We start from the raw sequence: 16,703 nt of genomic DNA, 5'->3' as shown, positions 1-16,703 counted from the left end.
TATTCCTATGCAGCAGGGTTTCTTTGGAGATGTGCTTAAATCTGGTCTAGGGCCCGATCCTTAAACTTCTCGCAGAAAGCACTAGAAAAGGAACCAGGGAGAAGACAGACTCGTTGAGCAGAAGTGTCACAGCAACTGCATCTGCCTCATCTGGTTTCTTTGTGCTGTCCTGTACCATCTCCTTTACGTGTCCTCAGTGAATTCGGGACAGAAATTAGGCATGTTCTGTAGCTTTGTGCCTGTTGATTACTGTTTCTGGCACTCAGGATAAAAGTGCAGAAGCCAGAGCTGCCACCTGTAGTCTCTGTTAACAGCGCTTTGTGTTGCAAGAGCGCTGATCTTGAGACCATTGGTATCGCAGTTGTTCCATTGTCTCAGGAAAAGAGAAGGAGAGGGAAGACATGGAGTAGGGCAAAGCTGGTGGTGACACATTGAAAAGCGTTTGGTGTCTTATTTGAGACATGGGTGGCAAGGGCTGGCAGAAATGGCTTCCCTTAGCCTTTCATCCCTGTGTGCTTCCTCACTGGACTATGTCTGGTCATCAGGTTCCTCTGTTCTAGACGCTGCGTTGGAGAGAAGCAGTTGCTTCATCTTCTGTCACTTGGCCAGCCCTGGTTTCTAAAACTGACAGAGTTGAGGCAGTCAGTGGGCGGCAGCGCAGCAGATTATGTGAAGAAGACAGTGTTCCCTCTTGCAGTTACGCCTTGCATCACCTTTCTGCATTTTTAGCTGAAGTGGCAGTGCAAATTGGGAGATGTTATCCTCTAGTAACATGGAGTTTAGTGCATAACTCATAGTCATTTGAAAACAGCCCTCCTGTATTTCTGTGACACCTAATTCCCTGGCCTAGTCATAGAGCCTCTCACTTGTGTACCTGTGGGGAAAATGCTAGTTTAGGTTTCTTTACTCCCTTTAGGGGGTCTACAAGGATGGTGGAGAGGGGCTCTTCATCACGGACTGTAGTGATAGGACAAGGGAGAATGGGTTTAAACTTAAACAGGGGAAGTTCAGGTTGGATATAAGGAAGAAGTTCTTTACTGTGAGGGTGCTGAGGCACTGCACAGGTTGCCCAAAGAAGTGGCAAATGCTCCATCCCTGGCAGTGCTCAAGGCCAGGTTGGACAGAGCTTTGGGTGACATAGCCTAGTGTAAGGCATTGGTCCTCATGGCAGGGGGTTGGAACTGGGTGATCTTAAGGTCCTTTCCAACCCAAACCATTCTATGATTCTACCTAGCAGCAGAGTGCTGCTGTTCATAGTTAGGTGGGTTTCCCATAGCCTACAATTGTTAGTGCATCTACAAAACTAAACCATGCTGTGTCTTGGGAGCAAAAAAGATGAGGGGCCTCTCCTGTCTGGCCCTTTGAGGTGGCTGGTGCATGAAGTAGGAATGTGTGGGTTGGCATTAAGCATGAAGAGGGTAGCTGATAGGCCTTATCCTTCATCATGCCCTGGGTGTGCACATGGACTTATACTCCACTCCCGGCTGGTAGCTGCAGATGTTGCCAGGAAGCCTGCAGTCTCTTGGAAACTCCCCTTTGGGCTCCAGATGTCCTGCTGACAGCAAGTTTTGCTCTTGCAGTGTCAGTTATGGTTGTGCATGACACAGTTTTGAAATCCCAGCAGGCTGGATACTCCTCTTTTGCTTTCTGGAATAGGTAGCAGTTGTGGCTGGGATGCAGCAAGACTGGGTCACTGAACTGGAGGCAGTGGGGCCTTAGAGCTATCACTCAGTCCTTCAGATGGGGGATCAAACTCTTCCTTTGGAAAATGACTGTGGGACTGCTGCTGGTGATTCATTCTGCACAATAGTTAATGTTTGAGTGACTCTTTTGCATGGTTTAATGGAATGTGGAGATGCACTGAGACACTACACTTAGCTTTGTTGTTTCATGCCCAAACATGTCCAGAGACATCTGATATCGGCATCAGTGAATTTACATGGACTGGGAATACAAGTTTGGTTTGGGTTTGTTTCAGTGCAGTTCCTATCTCCATCTGATGCTCAGTGCCTCTCCACAAGGTTTTCAGTTGCTGCAGTCCAGCGATTCAGTGGCTGCGTGCATCAGAAGGGAGGGATCTCTGAACTCCTTATACACTCTGAGGCTGTGTTTACAAAGCTCACGTGGATTAATGTGCCCTGTGGTTTTTAACACCTTATTACCTGCCACTGTGTAATGGGAGATGGCAGGAGCTCAGCAGGCTTGACAGCATGACGGCTCTTGTGCTTGATGACCCTTTCAGAGTCCAGGGAGGGGCTGGTTTGTGGAATTATTACTTTCATCTTTGCCTTTGGTGTTCTAAGAAGAGTTATGCAATCTGGTCCAAAAACCCAGGAGGGAAGAAGGGACTTTGGGACCTCTACCTCTTCCCATTCAGCAGTGTGTGGGGCATGATCCTGCTTACCTGATGCTTTTGTAGCTGGGCTGCTGCCCAGCTTTCTGTCATCTCCTGTCTTTCAGAGAATGGCAGGCTTCCAGTCCTCAACTCAATCACTCAAGTTAAACTGGTACAGGCCTTTAACATAGTTGCTTTTTAAATCGGTTAATCCCCTTAGCTCGCATTGGTAAATCGCTGAGTTAAGATCAACTGATCAGATGCATGTTCAATCAGATTAGGGCTGTTTACATCAGCAGTTTGCACCAGTTTCACTAAGTCTGTGCAGTCAAACCAGTGAGGCCCTTTTCTGTGCAGGTGGGGCTTTTTGGAAGAAGTGATTGGATTCACTTTCCTGGTTCAGGTTCTGCAGTGGAGTTAGTGCTGTATAATAAAGCTGCTTTTCAGTATGGTTTCCAGGTTCCAGAAAAGGGTATCTTCAGAAAGGGGGTGGTGAACCTCTTTCCTGAGGGTGGCATCATTTCCTGTAGGTATGATGCTGGCTTTCAATTTCTTTCTGTAGGTGAAGGAAGGATTTGTCATCCTCATCTTTGATACATCATTAATCTTTGACACCACCTTTGCATAATGATATTAATAGGGAAATTTGATGTTTTGTGGTATTTGCTAAATAACTGTAGCAAAATTTTCTTTTACAATGTTCTATGTGTGCTGCAGTGCATGCCATAAAATCCAGGGCAGCAATGAGCTATTTGTTACTGGAAGCTTTAACAAAGGCAACCAGTTGTAAAGTCTGGAATTTCCTTCTTACACACCTGAAGAGGTCAGGGCTGAAGTCCTCTCATGGTGTTAGCAGTAATGAAGACTTGTTCTGCTTGGATGAATGTTTTGGCAATAGACAGATAGTTTTGTTCCTGGCTGTGCTAATCTTGTACCTTTAACACAGTTTGTTAAAATACTGTGTTTCAAGAGCATAAACATCGATAAAACAAAGCCAATTGTCCCTTGGAATAAATAAGGAAACAAACTCTTGAAGCTCGTTTGTTATGCAGCTTGTAATGGATTTGGAGAGTTAACAGCTTCAGTAGTTGAACTCTGCCTCTTTTGTATTTGTGTTTTTTCCACAGGTACTTCCTTTCTGACTTTCAGTGGCAGAGAGAAACTAAAGACCTTGAAGAAAGACGCCTGCGGCCCCTTGCTTGGCAGTAACAATGCTGCAGCGATGAGATTATAGTGAGCCCTTCCTGTGTGGCCTCCATGGGTCCCACTCAACTCAGCACACAGGATCATGGGAAGAGGGTGGCAAGTGTATTTGAGATGGAGGAGGAAGGGCTTTCACTCTTACCTGGCTCAGAAAACCCCCCTGAGCAAGCAGGTATGGAAAAATTCGTACTAAATCCATGCAACCTGAAGGCTATCCATTCTTTCAGCTGGAAAAATTGATACTTGGCAAAATTTAGTGTGAGTTCTGCTCTGCTTGAGGCACTCAGAGAGAATGTCTAAGAATAGAATCAGTTCTTGATAGCTGAAGATCACTGGATTTACGCAGGTGATAGATGTGTTGAGTATTTTGCTTACTTGACCTTCCAGAGGCTAGGTCCATGACAGTAAACTGAATTTCTTTTTGATAGCCTTATCAAAACCTGGTGAACAATAAAGCTTTGTTACAGGTGACAATACAACAAGTTAGTGATGCAAAGAAATAATAGGTTCTTGCAGATTCATATAATGGGAAGACAATAGAAATTTCCTCTACATATTTCTGAGGTTAACTGAGGTCAAAAGGATATCAGGAAATAATACTGAGATTTTGCAGTTACAATTGCTGCTGACACACACAATCCTACACTGTTAAACTGTAAGGAGATGTAGTATTACCCATCTCTGATGGGTAACAGGAAAAACAAGAAAGCACAAGTGAGGTGTCCAACATATAGTTGGCAAGTTAAAGAAAATATGACAAATAAATGTATTTGCTAAACAATGAGGCAATGGGCAATCCCTCATATAAAGAGGTGATCTGAGCAGTCGGTTAGGGCTTACGGGTAGAGTAGAAACAAAGACAGTAGCTGAAAGGCAAAGAGATATTAGCCAATAAAACAGATTTAAGGACAGGGAAAGAAAACAATAAGTGTCATATAAAAATGCAAAAACAAAGGCCACAAAATGTGGAAAAAGTTATTAAATGGGGGATCTAGCAAAGAAGGGGAGGACTCTAATGGGAGCTAAAGGTGCAGAGATAGCATTCATGCTTGGTACATCTCAAATGACTGTGATGTTCTCTTTCACTACAGAAAAAGACAATAATAAGCTGTTTAACTAAAATGATCAGTGTTCAGAGATGGAAAATAATTTGCATAAATCCAAGAATTAAGACCATGTGTCTCAATAAACGGTAATCAGATGTTTATGTAATGCCTGAAAGACAGCTAAGAAATCCACAAGATGGATAGTTTAATCTTTGGAAGTCATTAAGTTACTCTGTTGCTCTCAGAAACATATGAACATGTTCTGAGGCTTCCACAAAGTTATTATACCCATTCATATATGTGCAATGGCAGACTAAGTAATTTGAATATAAGTAATTTGAATATAATATTTGGATATAAGGAAGAAGTTCTTTACTGTAGGGGTGCTGAGGCACTGGAATGGGTTTCCCAGGGAAGGTGTGAATGCTCCATCCCTGGTGGCATTCAAGGCCAGGTTGGATAGAGCCATGGTTTAGTGTGAGGTGTTCCTGCCCATGGCAGGAGGTTTGGAACTGGATGATCTTAAGGTCCTTTCCAACCCTAACCGTTCTGTGAGTCTATGAAATAACCGTTGGCATTGCATAATTTCCTCTTAGAAATAGATTGTGTGAAGAGAAATACTGTAGAACAAGAGAGGGAAATATCAGAGACTTAACCTTTCTGATGACATTTTCCTGCTGTCCCATCTGCAAATAGAAGTGAAGGCCAAAATGAGTGACCTCCAGACCTCTGTAAAGTCTGTGGGATTAAAAATTTGACACCAAGACACTTAAGGTTGTGAAAACCAATATGAAGTAAAGGACAAGAGTAATTTCTGAGACCTACCTAAAACTCATTACCATTTCAGGAACTTGAGCAGAATAGTATTTCTGAGATCTAATAGATAAAGATAGAAGTATTAGAACCATGTGTACGAGCATGAGATATGCCATTGTAACCCTGATGCTGATCAGGAAATGCAGCAGCCTTGTCCTGCAAACCAATCCCTATGAATTAACTCCAGTGTAAAGGCTTTCCAGGCATATCTGAGCATAATCTGAAGATTTATCAAGACATGCTGGTTGTAATCTTTATGAACAGCTGACAGAAAAATCTATACTATCTGACATAAAGAAAAATACTTGTGCTATGAACTGTGCAGAAGGACATGTCAGATGTCAGCATGGCTAGAATTAAATGGAATTAAAAGAGAGATGGCTAATAGGGAGGGGATACACAAATAACATTGGCAAGCATTTGGCTGGGGTGCTTAAAGTGAGACACAATGGAGTTTACCAAAGGTGTTTTCAGAAAACACCCAGTGACAAGATGAAGATCTGTCAGAATAATATAGGAAGAAGTGGGAGCTACTCCACAACACCGTAGAATCATAGAATAGTTAGGGTTGGAAAGGACCTTAAGATCATCCAGTTCCAGCCCCCCTGCCATGGGCAGGGACACCTCACACTAAACTGTCTCACCCAAGGCTTCGTCCAACCTGGTCTTGAACACTGCCAGGGATGGAGCATTCACAACCTCCCTGGGCAGCCCATTCCAGTGCCTCACCACTCTAACAGGAAGGAATTTCCTCCTTATATCCAATCTAAACTTCCCCTGTTTAAGTTTTAACCCGTTACCCCTTGTCCTATCACTACAGTCCCTAACGAAGAGTCCCTCCCCAGCACCCCTATAGCCCCCCTTCAGATACTGGAAGGCTGCTATGAGGTCTCCACGCAGCCTTCTCTTCTCCAGGCTGAACAGCCCCAACTTTCTCAGCCTGCCATCTGAAATGTGAGGCTGTAGTGAAGGCCTTGTGTTCCAGATGGAATAATAAGGTTTAGTAAATGAACTATCAGTATGAGTGTGCTTCAGTTTTAGGAATGGGGAATGCTCTTCATTGAAGAAGAAATGAAGGCTTTGGGGTTCCAAATGTTCACAGGGCTTGTGCAGTGTGCTGCTTGCCTGCTTATTGCCCCTAACACCACCAAATTGCTGTCTTCTGTCTTGACAGTTTCCCCAAGTGTTCCAGTACAGAGATTGCCTACTGAGTCTGCTTTTTGCAGGGTCATAGTTTCAGCACTGGTTTTCTGTCACTATTTGGTTGCTGAACCATTATTCCTTATCCTTGTGCGTGAGTGTGGCAAGGAACAGAAGTGAGGAGGTGAATTCCGTATGTTTGGGAAATAGTGGGTTTGCGTGAACCCTATTGGTTCTTGTCAGGAACGGGGCAGTCAGCTGCAGACACCGTGCTTCCCTCACATGTGTGGGGTTTCTTTTCTTCTTCCCTCTTTTTCCTTGGTACTGTTCGTTTGGTAGAAAATCCCCCCCTGAAGCGGAAGAAGGGCCCAGCGCCGAAGATGCTGGGCAATGAGGTGTGCAGTGTGTGTGGGGACAAGGCCTCAGGCTTCCACTACAACGTGCTGAGCTGTGAAGGCTGCAAGGGCTTCTTCCGCCGCAGCGTCATCAAGGGTGCGCAGTACGTCTGCAAGAACGGTGGCAAGTGTGAGATGGACATGTACATGCGGCGCAAGTGCCAGGAGTGCCGGCTGCGCAAGTGCCAGGAGGCAGGAATGCGGGAGCAGTGTGAGTGTGGGAAGTGGTGGTGGCGGGAGCACAGTGGTGTTGGGGCAGGAGGTGTGTGAGCATGGGCCGGGGATGAAAAGAAGGGGGCAACGTGAGTGCTTGGGGGTCACATGTGGGCTGGAATGCACATGGAAATCACTGAGTGCATAGCAAGAATCGTGGAATAGTCAGGGTTGGAAAGGACCTTAAGATCATCTGGTTCCAACCCCACTGCCATGGGCAGGGACACCTCACACTAAACCATGTCACCCAAGGCTCTGTCCAACCTGGCCTTGAACACCGCCAGGGATGGAGCATTCACAACCTCCCTGGGCAACCCATTCCAGTGCCTCACCACCCTTACAGTAAAGAACTTCTTCCTTATATCCAATCTAAACTTCCCCTGTTTAAGTTTGAACCCGTTACCCCTTGTCCTGTCACTACAGTCCCTAATGAAGAGTCCCTCCCCAGCATCCCTATAGGCCCCCTTCAGATACTGGAAGGCTGCTATGAGGTCTCCACGCAGCCTTCTCTTCTCCAGGCTGAACAGCCCCAACTTCCTCAGCCTGTCTTCATATGGGAGGTGCTCCAGTCCCTTGATCATCCTCATGGCCCTCCTCTGGACTTGTTCCAACAGTTCCATGTCCTTTTTGTTGAGGACACCAGAATCACGTGGAGAGGTGAGGCTGTTGGTGGAACACCACCAGTGTGCTGAGAGCCCCAGTCCTGCTGTATGCCTTGTAAGAACGTGTGGCCCATGACATCAGAGGAGAGAGACTTGCATCCAAGATTTAAGTGTTCTTCAATATGCTGTCAACTGTATCAGTAAACTCAGGCTTCTGCCTGTCTTTTGATTGGGACTGCAAAGTTGCTCACTGTGCTCTTTGAACAGACACTTCCCTTTGCCTCATGCTGTGAGCTTGTGACAGAGGTCAAGGGCAGCACCACAGCCCTGCAGCTGTGTTTGTGCAGGCCTGATCTCGTTGCTCCCTTTAGTGAACTCTGCTATTTTTCTCCCACGAGCCATAAAGCTGCTGTTTCTGAATATTCAACGACGTTCCTCTCGCATAGCCCTCTTCAGCCAAGGTATCTGGGTTTCATCCCTTTGTTGACCAAGGCTGACCAAGTGGATGCTCGGTTAACATTAAATCCGTATGAAGTCTCCTCTGACATCCAGCATCCGGAACAGTGAGGAACAGAGGGTATTTCGGAAACATCTTATAAAAATAGTTCTGCAAAAAGTGAGTCCTGCTGAGCTGCAAGGCTGCTCATCCACCTTGCTAACCTTCTATTGCAGGTAGATAGCAGAAAGCCTCATTTCTGTCTTTACTCATTGTCTTATGTTGAAGACAGCTCTGGAAAATTAGGCCAAAAGGAATCTTTGAGTTATTATCAAGTGCTCAGCAATTCTTGTCAACACTGTAATCCCACTGCAAATTCATCTTGTTAATCTTGACAGGAACCAAGGGCTTTTTCCTCCAGCTGTTTCACTTGGAAGCTCATTCCAGAACTTCCCTCTGCTAATTGTTGGAAACATTCTTCTAATTCCCAGGCTGAAGTTATTCATGGCCAGTTTATTGTTCTTAAGCCAGCATGAGCTATGAGGTTAAATAGTTCCTGTATGGCAAACCAAGTAACTTAGATGCTCTGAATTTAGCATGGTGTAAAAGCTTGCACATAGGCAATTTTCGGGATTCAGTAATACCTGGTTAACTTGTTACTCAGCTATAAATTCCTTGTGGATCTGAGTCCCAAGACGAGGGACTGTAATCACTTGGATCAATTACTTTCCTTCTTAAACTAACATGGTGACTAGCATTCTCTAATTTTACAGATCCCCCTTAATTTGGTAATTGTCTTGGATATTCTTGGCTGTTTGAATTGTCATTTCTGTGTGTGTGCATACCTGTGTGTGCATCTTCCCTGTTGGAAGTCAGGGATAAAGGTTACTCTCAGCTTGAACATGCCATGTTCTTCCATCTTTCCCTCCAGTCCTGTGGACTGGACTGTCCATTTCAGAATGCTGTCTCATGATAGATGTTCATTTCTTGTCTTCATGTTTAACATAATCCTTTTAAGAAGTGCATGTATATACTTGTTTAGTTTTGGGGCCTGCCTTCATTTTTAGCTTTGTTCCTGAAGATGCGTGGTGGTTCATTTGTTGTTTTTTATCCCATCAGTCCCTTTTCTTCTTTTTGTTCACTCATCACTAACAGGATGGTTTTCTTGAAGACAGTCCTTGAATCCAGGTCTGTCTGGTAGCTGCCTGGGTTTTTGAGTGCAGCTTGCAGATATTTTTTGCAGCTTTGACTTAAAGAAACAACAACCTCCTCTACATTCAAAATGGTGAATTCTTCTGTTAACTCAGTTGCAGGCTGTTAACAGGTTTGTATATTGAGATTAGCTAATGAGCAGTTGGTCCAGTCAGATTTTCACAACACATACCTCTGAATTGCTTTATTCCTTACGATGATAGCAGTGTGCCTTATTTCTGTGCTTACTGAATGACATATCCTTTGACCTCATGACTGACTTACAGCCCTACTGAAGGACTTGTGGTCCTTGGTGTGTTTTATGACAAGCTATTCTTTCATTATCATCTTCCAGTTTACTACTCTACAGTTTGCTGCTCTTTCACTCTTGGACTCCATCCAGTACTGACTGTGACCTCTCAAGAGGAAGCTGAAATGACACAAGTTGTTAATTTAGCAATATTGGGAAAAGATGCAACAGCAGGATAATATAAAATCCAATGGACACACCATGGCATGTCCACAGAGCACCTGTTGGAATCTGTTAGAACATGAAGTTTGGGGGAATTGCTCAATGGGGCAAGTCACTGTTATCTTTCTAAGATTGTGAAGGGAGCTTCTGTCCTTTGTGAACACTTCGCAGGACAGTATGAAGTGAAAGGCAATGGAACAATTTGAAGTGGGGAAAGGAGGGAGAAACAAATGAGCAGTATCATTGTCTGCTGCCTGTGTTGTGTACACTTACATGCACCAGATACAGGCAGCTGTGATCTCTGCCTCTCCATCCACAGCATGTTACCCTGTGTTCCGTGGGGTTTCCAGTGTGTTTGTATGTCATGATTGATCTCTGACTGTTCCTTCTTTAGATGTTCTGTCTGAAGAACAGATCCGACTGAAGAAAATGAAGAAGCAGGAAGATGATCAGGCTCGGACAGTGGTGGTGCGTCCAAACCCTCCGAATCCGCCAAGCCCTTCCCACAAGCTGACCCCTGAACAGCTGAGCATGATAAAGAAGCTGGTGGCTGCTCAGCAGCAGTGCAACCAACGCTCATTCACTGACAGGCTCAAAGTGACGGTAAGAACTCTACCAATGTTCCCAAAATCAGAAAAAGTTTGGGGAGTTGGATTTGTGGGTAGATTATGTGGGAGAACAGATACACTTTAGGTATTGTATCTATGGGATGAAGTTCTGTAAAGAATAGCAAAGGATGATGATGCTTCAATGTGTCTCATTTTCTTTCTCTGTTCATCTTCTCATCTTTCTGCCCTGGCTCCATCTTTCACATACACCTTCTCTTCCCATTCCCACAGCCATGGCCCCAAATTCCAGACCCTAATAACCGTGAAGCAAGGCAGCAGCGTTTTGCTCACTTCACAGAACTTGCAATTATTTCTGTGCAAGAGATTGTGGACTTTGCCAAGCAACTACCTGGCTTCCTGGAGCTCACTAGGGAAGATCAGATCGCTTTATTGAAGACGTCTACCATAGAGGTGAGAGTTTGGCTCCTCCACAATACACAGTAGCAGAGAGAAAAGAATCTGGACTATTCACGTGGTTCCATCCCATTTTTGGGGATGGCAGGCTGAAGGACCTCAGCTCTGGGACCATTACTGCAATGCCTGGCTATAGGGCCATGGAGGAGAATGAGGCAAGAGCCTTGGTAGTGGTAAGCAGATTTTTCCCCCCTCCCTGAAGCTGATACCACAAAGGATGCAGTAGAATTTGGTTTTGGGTTTTAGTTGGTTGGTTGGTTGGTTATTTTTTTCCTCTGACACTCCACAAATTACTGATATTGTAACATTCTTCCCTGTTTTCAAATCAAGTAAATCTGTTTCTGGTTTCAGGTGATGTTGTTGGAGACATCTCGGCGCTATAATCCAGAGATTGAGAGCATCACCTTTCTTAAGGACCTGAGCTATAATCGGGATGACTTCGCCAAAGCAGGTGGTGCATTAGACAGGTGTTTCTTCCTTCCCTGTGTCTTGTGTTCATCTTTTCTGTTTTAATGTGAGCTGCTGGAAATAGTATGTGAGGCATTAAAACTGAAGTCAGGTGAGAGGCTGAGAACAGGACCAGACCAATAGCCCCACAAACCCTTTTTTGCCTTTAACATGTGATACTAGCTTAGTTCTTGTCTCTTTCTTTAGGTGTAAGCTTTATTCGGGAAAATTGGACTCTTATGGCACTAAAATCTTTCTGTAAGACTGCACCTAGGGCTAGCAACTGGTGTGAGCTTTGTTGCTCATAGAGATCTGATGTGGACATGTAGTTTTAAAGCCATATCAGGTAACAGTAAATCAAACCCGTCTTCCCTCCTTTGCAAGTACATCACTTCCTCATCTGGATGCATGCTTTGAATGGTGACATTAGTGTGATTACACTTCGGTTGATCTGAAGTCTATACTGTGCACTGAAGATCCCTGCAGAGTGCTTCAGTCATGTCAGCAGCTCAGTATGTGATGGTCTGTGGTCATGTCGTTTCTGAAGTCTGTTTTTCCATGAGCAATAATTTCCAGTGGAGTAACAGAAAAGTGTGTATCCAGCATTTCTGGAAATGAGACTCTGGTTGTCTTTCATGTGACTTTGATTCCTTGGGTAACTATCTAACCACTTACACTTGAGATGGGTTTTATATACAGATTTCCTCTTTGATGGTTCCTGATAGCCTTTTCTTCAGATTATTAGGAAGGCAAAAAGCAAGCAGCCAGAAAGATTCCCTGCAGCTTGTTCATCCTTCTCTGATGTAGCTGTGCTGCAGAAAATTAGAAACTTGGATGCTTTTTGGAGGGAAAGGCCTAAAGTTTTCAGCATGATTGTATAGCACAGAGATCTGATTTGACAGTGACTTCTGTATGTTACAACAATACCCAAGTGCATTTCTGCCTGTCTGCCTTTATCAAAAGAGGTGATTGGAAGCTCAAGTCAGGCTCTGCTTGAGCTCTCCCAGCTTTCTGTGCTGAAGGAAATGGCATAGTTCAGACTTCTTGGGACTATATATTTTCAGCTCAGACAAACTTCAGATGAGCTTTAATCTTGGAGTATGGGATTAAAGCTTTGAAAAGCAAGAAGGTTTGAAGGAAGTGATGGTGTGAAAAGCAAGAGAGTTTGAAGGGAGTGATGGTGTGAGAGTGGAAAGCGTAGATGTACTTGTGGGCTTCTCACTTTCTGATAGACTTACCTGATAGTTGGTTTCATGTTCCTTTAGCTGTTGCTTGGTAGTGTGCTGTGAGGCATTTAAGGCTTTAAGAGAAATGAGAAGTAGTGTCATTTTACAGTTAGAGCCTGACTCCTCACCTACTGTTATTGGTGCTCACCTGTGGTAGTGGGATGTAAAGGGAGATTTCCACCACACTTGGAATCTAACATTAGAGTTTTTCCCTTCCTTCCTGTCCTCCCTACTCCCTGACATACTGCAGTGGGTTTCTGGCAGCTTATTCCATGAGGGAAACCATTACCTGACATTGTTCCCTTCTGTTTGCTGCAGGTCTGCAGTTTGAGTTCATTAACCCCATCTTTGAGTTCTCAAAGGGAATGAATGAGCTACAGCTGAACGATGCCGAATATGCACTTTTAATCGCCATCAACATTTTCTCTGCAGGTAAAAAGCCAAGGAGATCTGAAGAGCTGCAGCAGTGAGTCAGAGGGCAAAGAAATTAGAGTTTAGGAAGGTCATAAACTGAAGAGGAGTAATAGAGGGTATGTAAGGTCTAGTGATAAAGGAAGTGTGTTACTACTTCTGCTTAGGGTATTTGTTGTATTATGAATTTTCTAGTTCCACCTCCAAAGGAAATAAGATTCCCCACTGCTGGAAAAGTGTATATTAAAATCAGGTGATATTTATCTTCCTCATTTAGAAACTGCTATTTCACTGTCCCGTTAATGTACTCTGCACACTTCTTGTATGAATCGGGTCACACAGCAGGAGTGACATCTAGTGGCACCTTCTCATCTTCGCTGGGGCAGGAATGTGACAGTAGACGCTGTTGTAGTGCTGTGTGGTCCCTCTACCCCTCCACCTCTCTAGGAGTCAGATCAGACTCCGCATGTGCCATCACTGAGAAAGAACAGTTACAGAAAATGGACATAGGTGCTGCAGTCATGGAGGACTCTCCCGCTGTGCCGGGTGAATTCTAGATGAGGTTTTTAGGGAGAAACTGTACTGAGGGACTGGGGTTAGGCAGTGATGTTGAGTTCAGTGAAGTTGCCCGAGACCATCTACTTACTTGTAACATGCTTTTTGGCAGACCGACCGAATGTGCAGGACCAGTCCCTGGTGGAGAGGCTGCAGCACACCTATGTGGAAGCCCTTCATTCTTACATTTGTATCAACAGACCAAATGTAAGTGCCTGACCAGAATATCTCCAGCGATGATGCAAACTGATTTTGTGTTTATTCAGGCACAGTTCCTGTGGTACTGTCTGTAACAGGTCTCTTGCTCTCTGTGCTGTTGTGTTCTTCCCTTCTGTAGCTGTTTGATAATTTGTGAGCTCTCACAGCCTTCTGTCCTGTAGCATATTGCATAGTTTAGCCAGGATGGAAAGCCTGGAGTTTCAGGACATGGTGTAGTATTCTTTGTCGGGAGATCTTGGAGCAGCTTCCAGTGCCTAATGGGGGGCTTACAAGAAATCTGGAGAGGAAATTTTTACAAGGGCAGGTAGTGACAGGACAAGGAAGAAGGGCTTTAACCTGACAGAGGGGAGATTTACATTAGATACTGGGAAAAAATTCTTCCCTGTGAGGGTGCTGAGGTGCTGGCACAGGGTGCCCAGAGAAGCTGTGGCTGCCCCATCCCTGGCAGTGTTCAAGGCCAGGTTGGAACAACCTCATTTAGTGAGAGATGTCTGGGCCCATTGGCAGGGGGTTGGAACTGGATGATCTTTAAGCTCCCTTCCAGCCCAAACCATTCTATCTCATGATTTGTGTTCTTCCAGACTGTCACCTCCTGGATCATGCTGGGTTTAGAGGAAGTCAGGGTTGTGGTTACAGTGCATCATGTGGTGTGGTGATTCTATTTATCTTTTAACCAAGTTTTAGTGTGACTTTGCTAACAGCTGCCCATTTGTCTGCCTCTGCAGGACCGCCTGATGTTTCCACGGATGTTAATGAAGTTGGTCAGTCTTCGGACACTGAGCAGTGTCCACTCTGAACAGGTGTTTGCCCTTCGGCTGCAGGACAAGAAACTCCCTCCCCTGCTCTCAGAAATCTGGGATGTGCATGAGTGACCGCATGCTCCCAGGGCACTGACGTGCTGACATAATGCCATCTCCCAGCCTTTGCTAATGAGAAGCCAGCTTTCCCTCTCCAAAACACTGAACTCTGGGCTCAGCAGTGCAGGGAGTGATGATCCTGGGGTTTCAGTGTTGTCATGAGACTATTCAGGAGGCAGCTGGGGTAGATCAGATTGGGGGGGTTGGTTTTAATGTAGTGCCCATACCCCAAAGGAATGACACAAAACATCTGAACACAGTAGAAATGAAGACCTTCCCCCATCACGCACCTCTTCCTTCTGAGTCTTTCTCTTCTCTAAGCATGTCTTGAGGGTTTGCCCATTGATACTCTCTCTTGTTGATTATGAAAAGGCAATTGCAAGAAATTGCCAAATCCTCTCTATTGAGAGTAACCCAGCTCAGAAGGCTTCTGCAGGGTCCCCAGTGTACCTGGATCTGAGGAGCTCAGGGAAGTCAATGTGGATGTTCTAGGGGTTTCACTGGGTTTCCTATAAATGAAATCTCTTGTATGTGCTGCCCTTTACGATTCCAAGAGAAGTAGCTTGTTATTTCTGTATTATGAGACTTCATCTCTAGAGCTGCCCTTTCATTCTGGCCCTCCTTTGAAAAAGGATTCCTCTAATATGTAGTGCCCTTCATCTAACAGGGAGGTCCTCTGGATAGGGAATGTTTGTACATCAGAAGGATGTCAGGCATAAAGTAGTGGACTATTTTTTTACTGTAATACATGACAGTTTTATCTCATGGTGGTTCTCAGCCAGTTCACTCTACCTTCGAGTTGCTAACAGCTGGAAAACTGTAGTTCCACACAAATCAGGGCATAGATTTTACCTTTAGGGGTGGAATAGAAGAAAGATAGGTGGGAAGAACTGGTACCTAGGCAAGGTAGGTGTGGTGGAAGGATCCTAAAAACTTCCAAGAATTTGGAGCATGTGGCATGTGTTCCAAGGTAGGTGTGAAGATGTATCAGCCAAGGAGAGAGGACACACTGCATTTGGTGAAATACGTGGGCATTGCATAAACTGTGGGCTGCACAACTTCCAGATCATGGGCTGCAAGAATATTGGGTGTAACCAGATCTGTCTTCTTGCTTTTGCCAAAGTCTTTCCAAGGTACTTGCTCAAGGTTTTAGTGATGGTCATGGGACTTGAAGGTCCCTCCTGTATGAGGAGTGCCAACTGCTTTAGAAGGACACTTGGGTCTCGTATCCTTTCTTCACTCTGGGCACTGTGAGATCCACACTGGATTTATGTCCCAAGTTCATAAGTATCCACATTCATAAGTATTCTAGGATTTACACCAATATTTTGTTTGCCATAAGAGAAATAATACTCTTGTAAAACCCATTCCTTCTTTTCTAAGAAACAACACCTTATGGCTGATCTCAAGAGATGTAACCTTTAGTATCCTGGTAGCTTGGTCTCATGAGTCTTCTCTGTGATAGGGGTCTATGTTTGCTTGCCCGGTGAGCATCCCAAGAACCGAGGTTCACATGGCTCATTTTTTGTTTGTTTGTTTGTTTTTTGGTTGGTTTATTATTTTTTTGGCTGTGTATCTGAGCGCTATGCCCGTGGTGAGGGTATCGTGTCCATTTTGCACTTGAGGTTGGTCCCCTGCCACTGGCCTTCACTCTGCACCTTTGTAAAGCATTTGTAACAATCTGTAAAATAATCTGTTGTTTTTTATAACTCGTTGCAATTGCAGAAATTCTTGTTTAAATCTGTATTTTTAACTAATCTGTTTGAGAAATGTTAATGTTTATATAAAAGAATAAAGCCTAATACAGGATTTTGACATTCTCTGATGTGATGTCATTAGTCTGGAGGAGGATGGAATAAGTTCTTGATGTAAGAAGCTCAAAGCTGATAAAGTGAATATATAGGTTGGGGAGAAGCTGTAAGTGGTGGAAAAGAAATAGCAATGCAACCCCGGGCAGTTTCTTTTGGCCTCTGAGATTTTAGCTCCCTGTGCACCATGCTGTGTATGTCTGAGTAGGAGTCCAGTGTGCGCCTGGCTGTTGAGCGGATTTCAGTGAGATCCTGTAGCTGGTACCTGGCATGAGTACATCAGAAATGATTAGCACAGGAGAACAGGAG

The 16,703-nt window shown here is 44.5% G+C and overlaps 1 protein-coding gene across 3 annotated transcripts; it reads left to right on the top strand.

Moving 5' to 3' along the window:
- Positions 1-1,514: 1,514 nt before the first annotated feature.
- On the top strand, positions 1,515-16,406 carry NR1H3 (nuclear receptor subfamily 1 group H member 3). Of its 3 annotated transcripts, none has more exons than XR_009744918.1 (8): positions 1,515-3,710; positions 6,880-7,146; positions 10,244-10,452; positions 10,689-10,868; positions 11,223-11,322; positions 12,863-13,074; positions 13,623-13,717; positions 14,455-14,473. XR_009744918.1 is itself a non-coding variant. In XM_061462191.1 (8 exons), the coding sequence occupies exons 1-8, from the start codon at positions 3,593-3,595 to the stop codon at positions 14,599-14,601; spliced, it is 1,230 nt and encodes a 409-aa protein (XP_061318175.1). In that variant the 5' UTR covers positions 1,556-3,592; the 3' UTR covers positions 14,602-16,406. The 3 variants fall into 3 exon arrangements, 2 of the variants coding, with proteins under 2 accessions (XP_061318176.1, XP_061318175.1); XM_061462191.1 differs by having other exon boundaries at positions 1,556-3,710; positions 12,863-12,976; positions 14,455-16,406; XM_061462192.1 differs by lacking the exon at positions 12,863-13,074 and having other exon boundaries at positions 1,532-3,710; positions 14,455-16,406.
- The last annotated feature ends 297 nt before the right edge of the window (positions 16,407-16,703 follow it).

This window comes from Pezoporus flaviventris, unplaced genomic scaffold (genome assembly GCF_033815535.1).
Source record: "Pezoporus flaviventris isolate CSIRO_AGI_PZ_B2104156 unplaced genomic scaffold, CSIRO_AGI_Pfla_v1 ptg000035l, whole genome shotgun sequence".
Classification (NCBI taxonomy): domain Eukaryota; kingdom Metazoa; phylum Chordata; class Aves; order Psittaciformes; family Psittacidae; genus Pezoporus; species Pezoporus flaviventris.
The sequence above is the reverse complement of the archived record's forward strand: the minus strand, read 5'-3'. Positions and strand labels throughout refer to the sequence as shown.

Excerpts from the sequence above, each read along its gene's own strand:
- NR1H3 (XM_061462191.1), top strand. The coding sequence starts at position 3,593 with ATGGGTCCCACTCAACTCAGCACACAGGATCATGGGAAGAGGGTGGCA. Across the intron at positions 7,147-10,243 it reads GGCAGGAATGCGGGAGCAGT|ATGTTCTGTCTGAAGAACAG; the intron begins GTGAGTGTGGGA and ends TTCCTTCTTTAG. Across the intron at positions 10,869-11,222 it reads TGAAGACGTCTACCATAGAG|GTGATGTTGTTGGAGACATC; the intron begins GTGAGAGTTTGG and ends TTCTGGTTTCAG.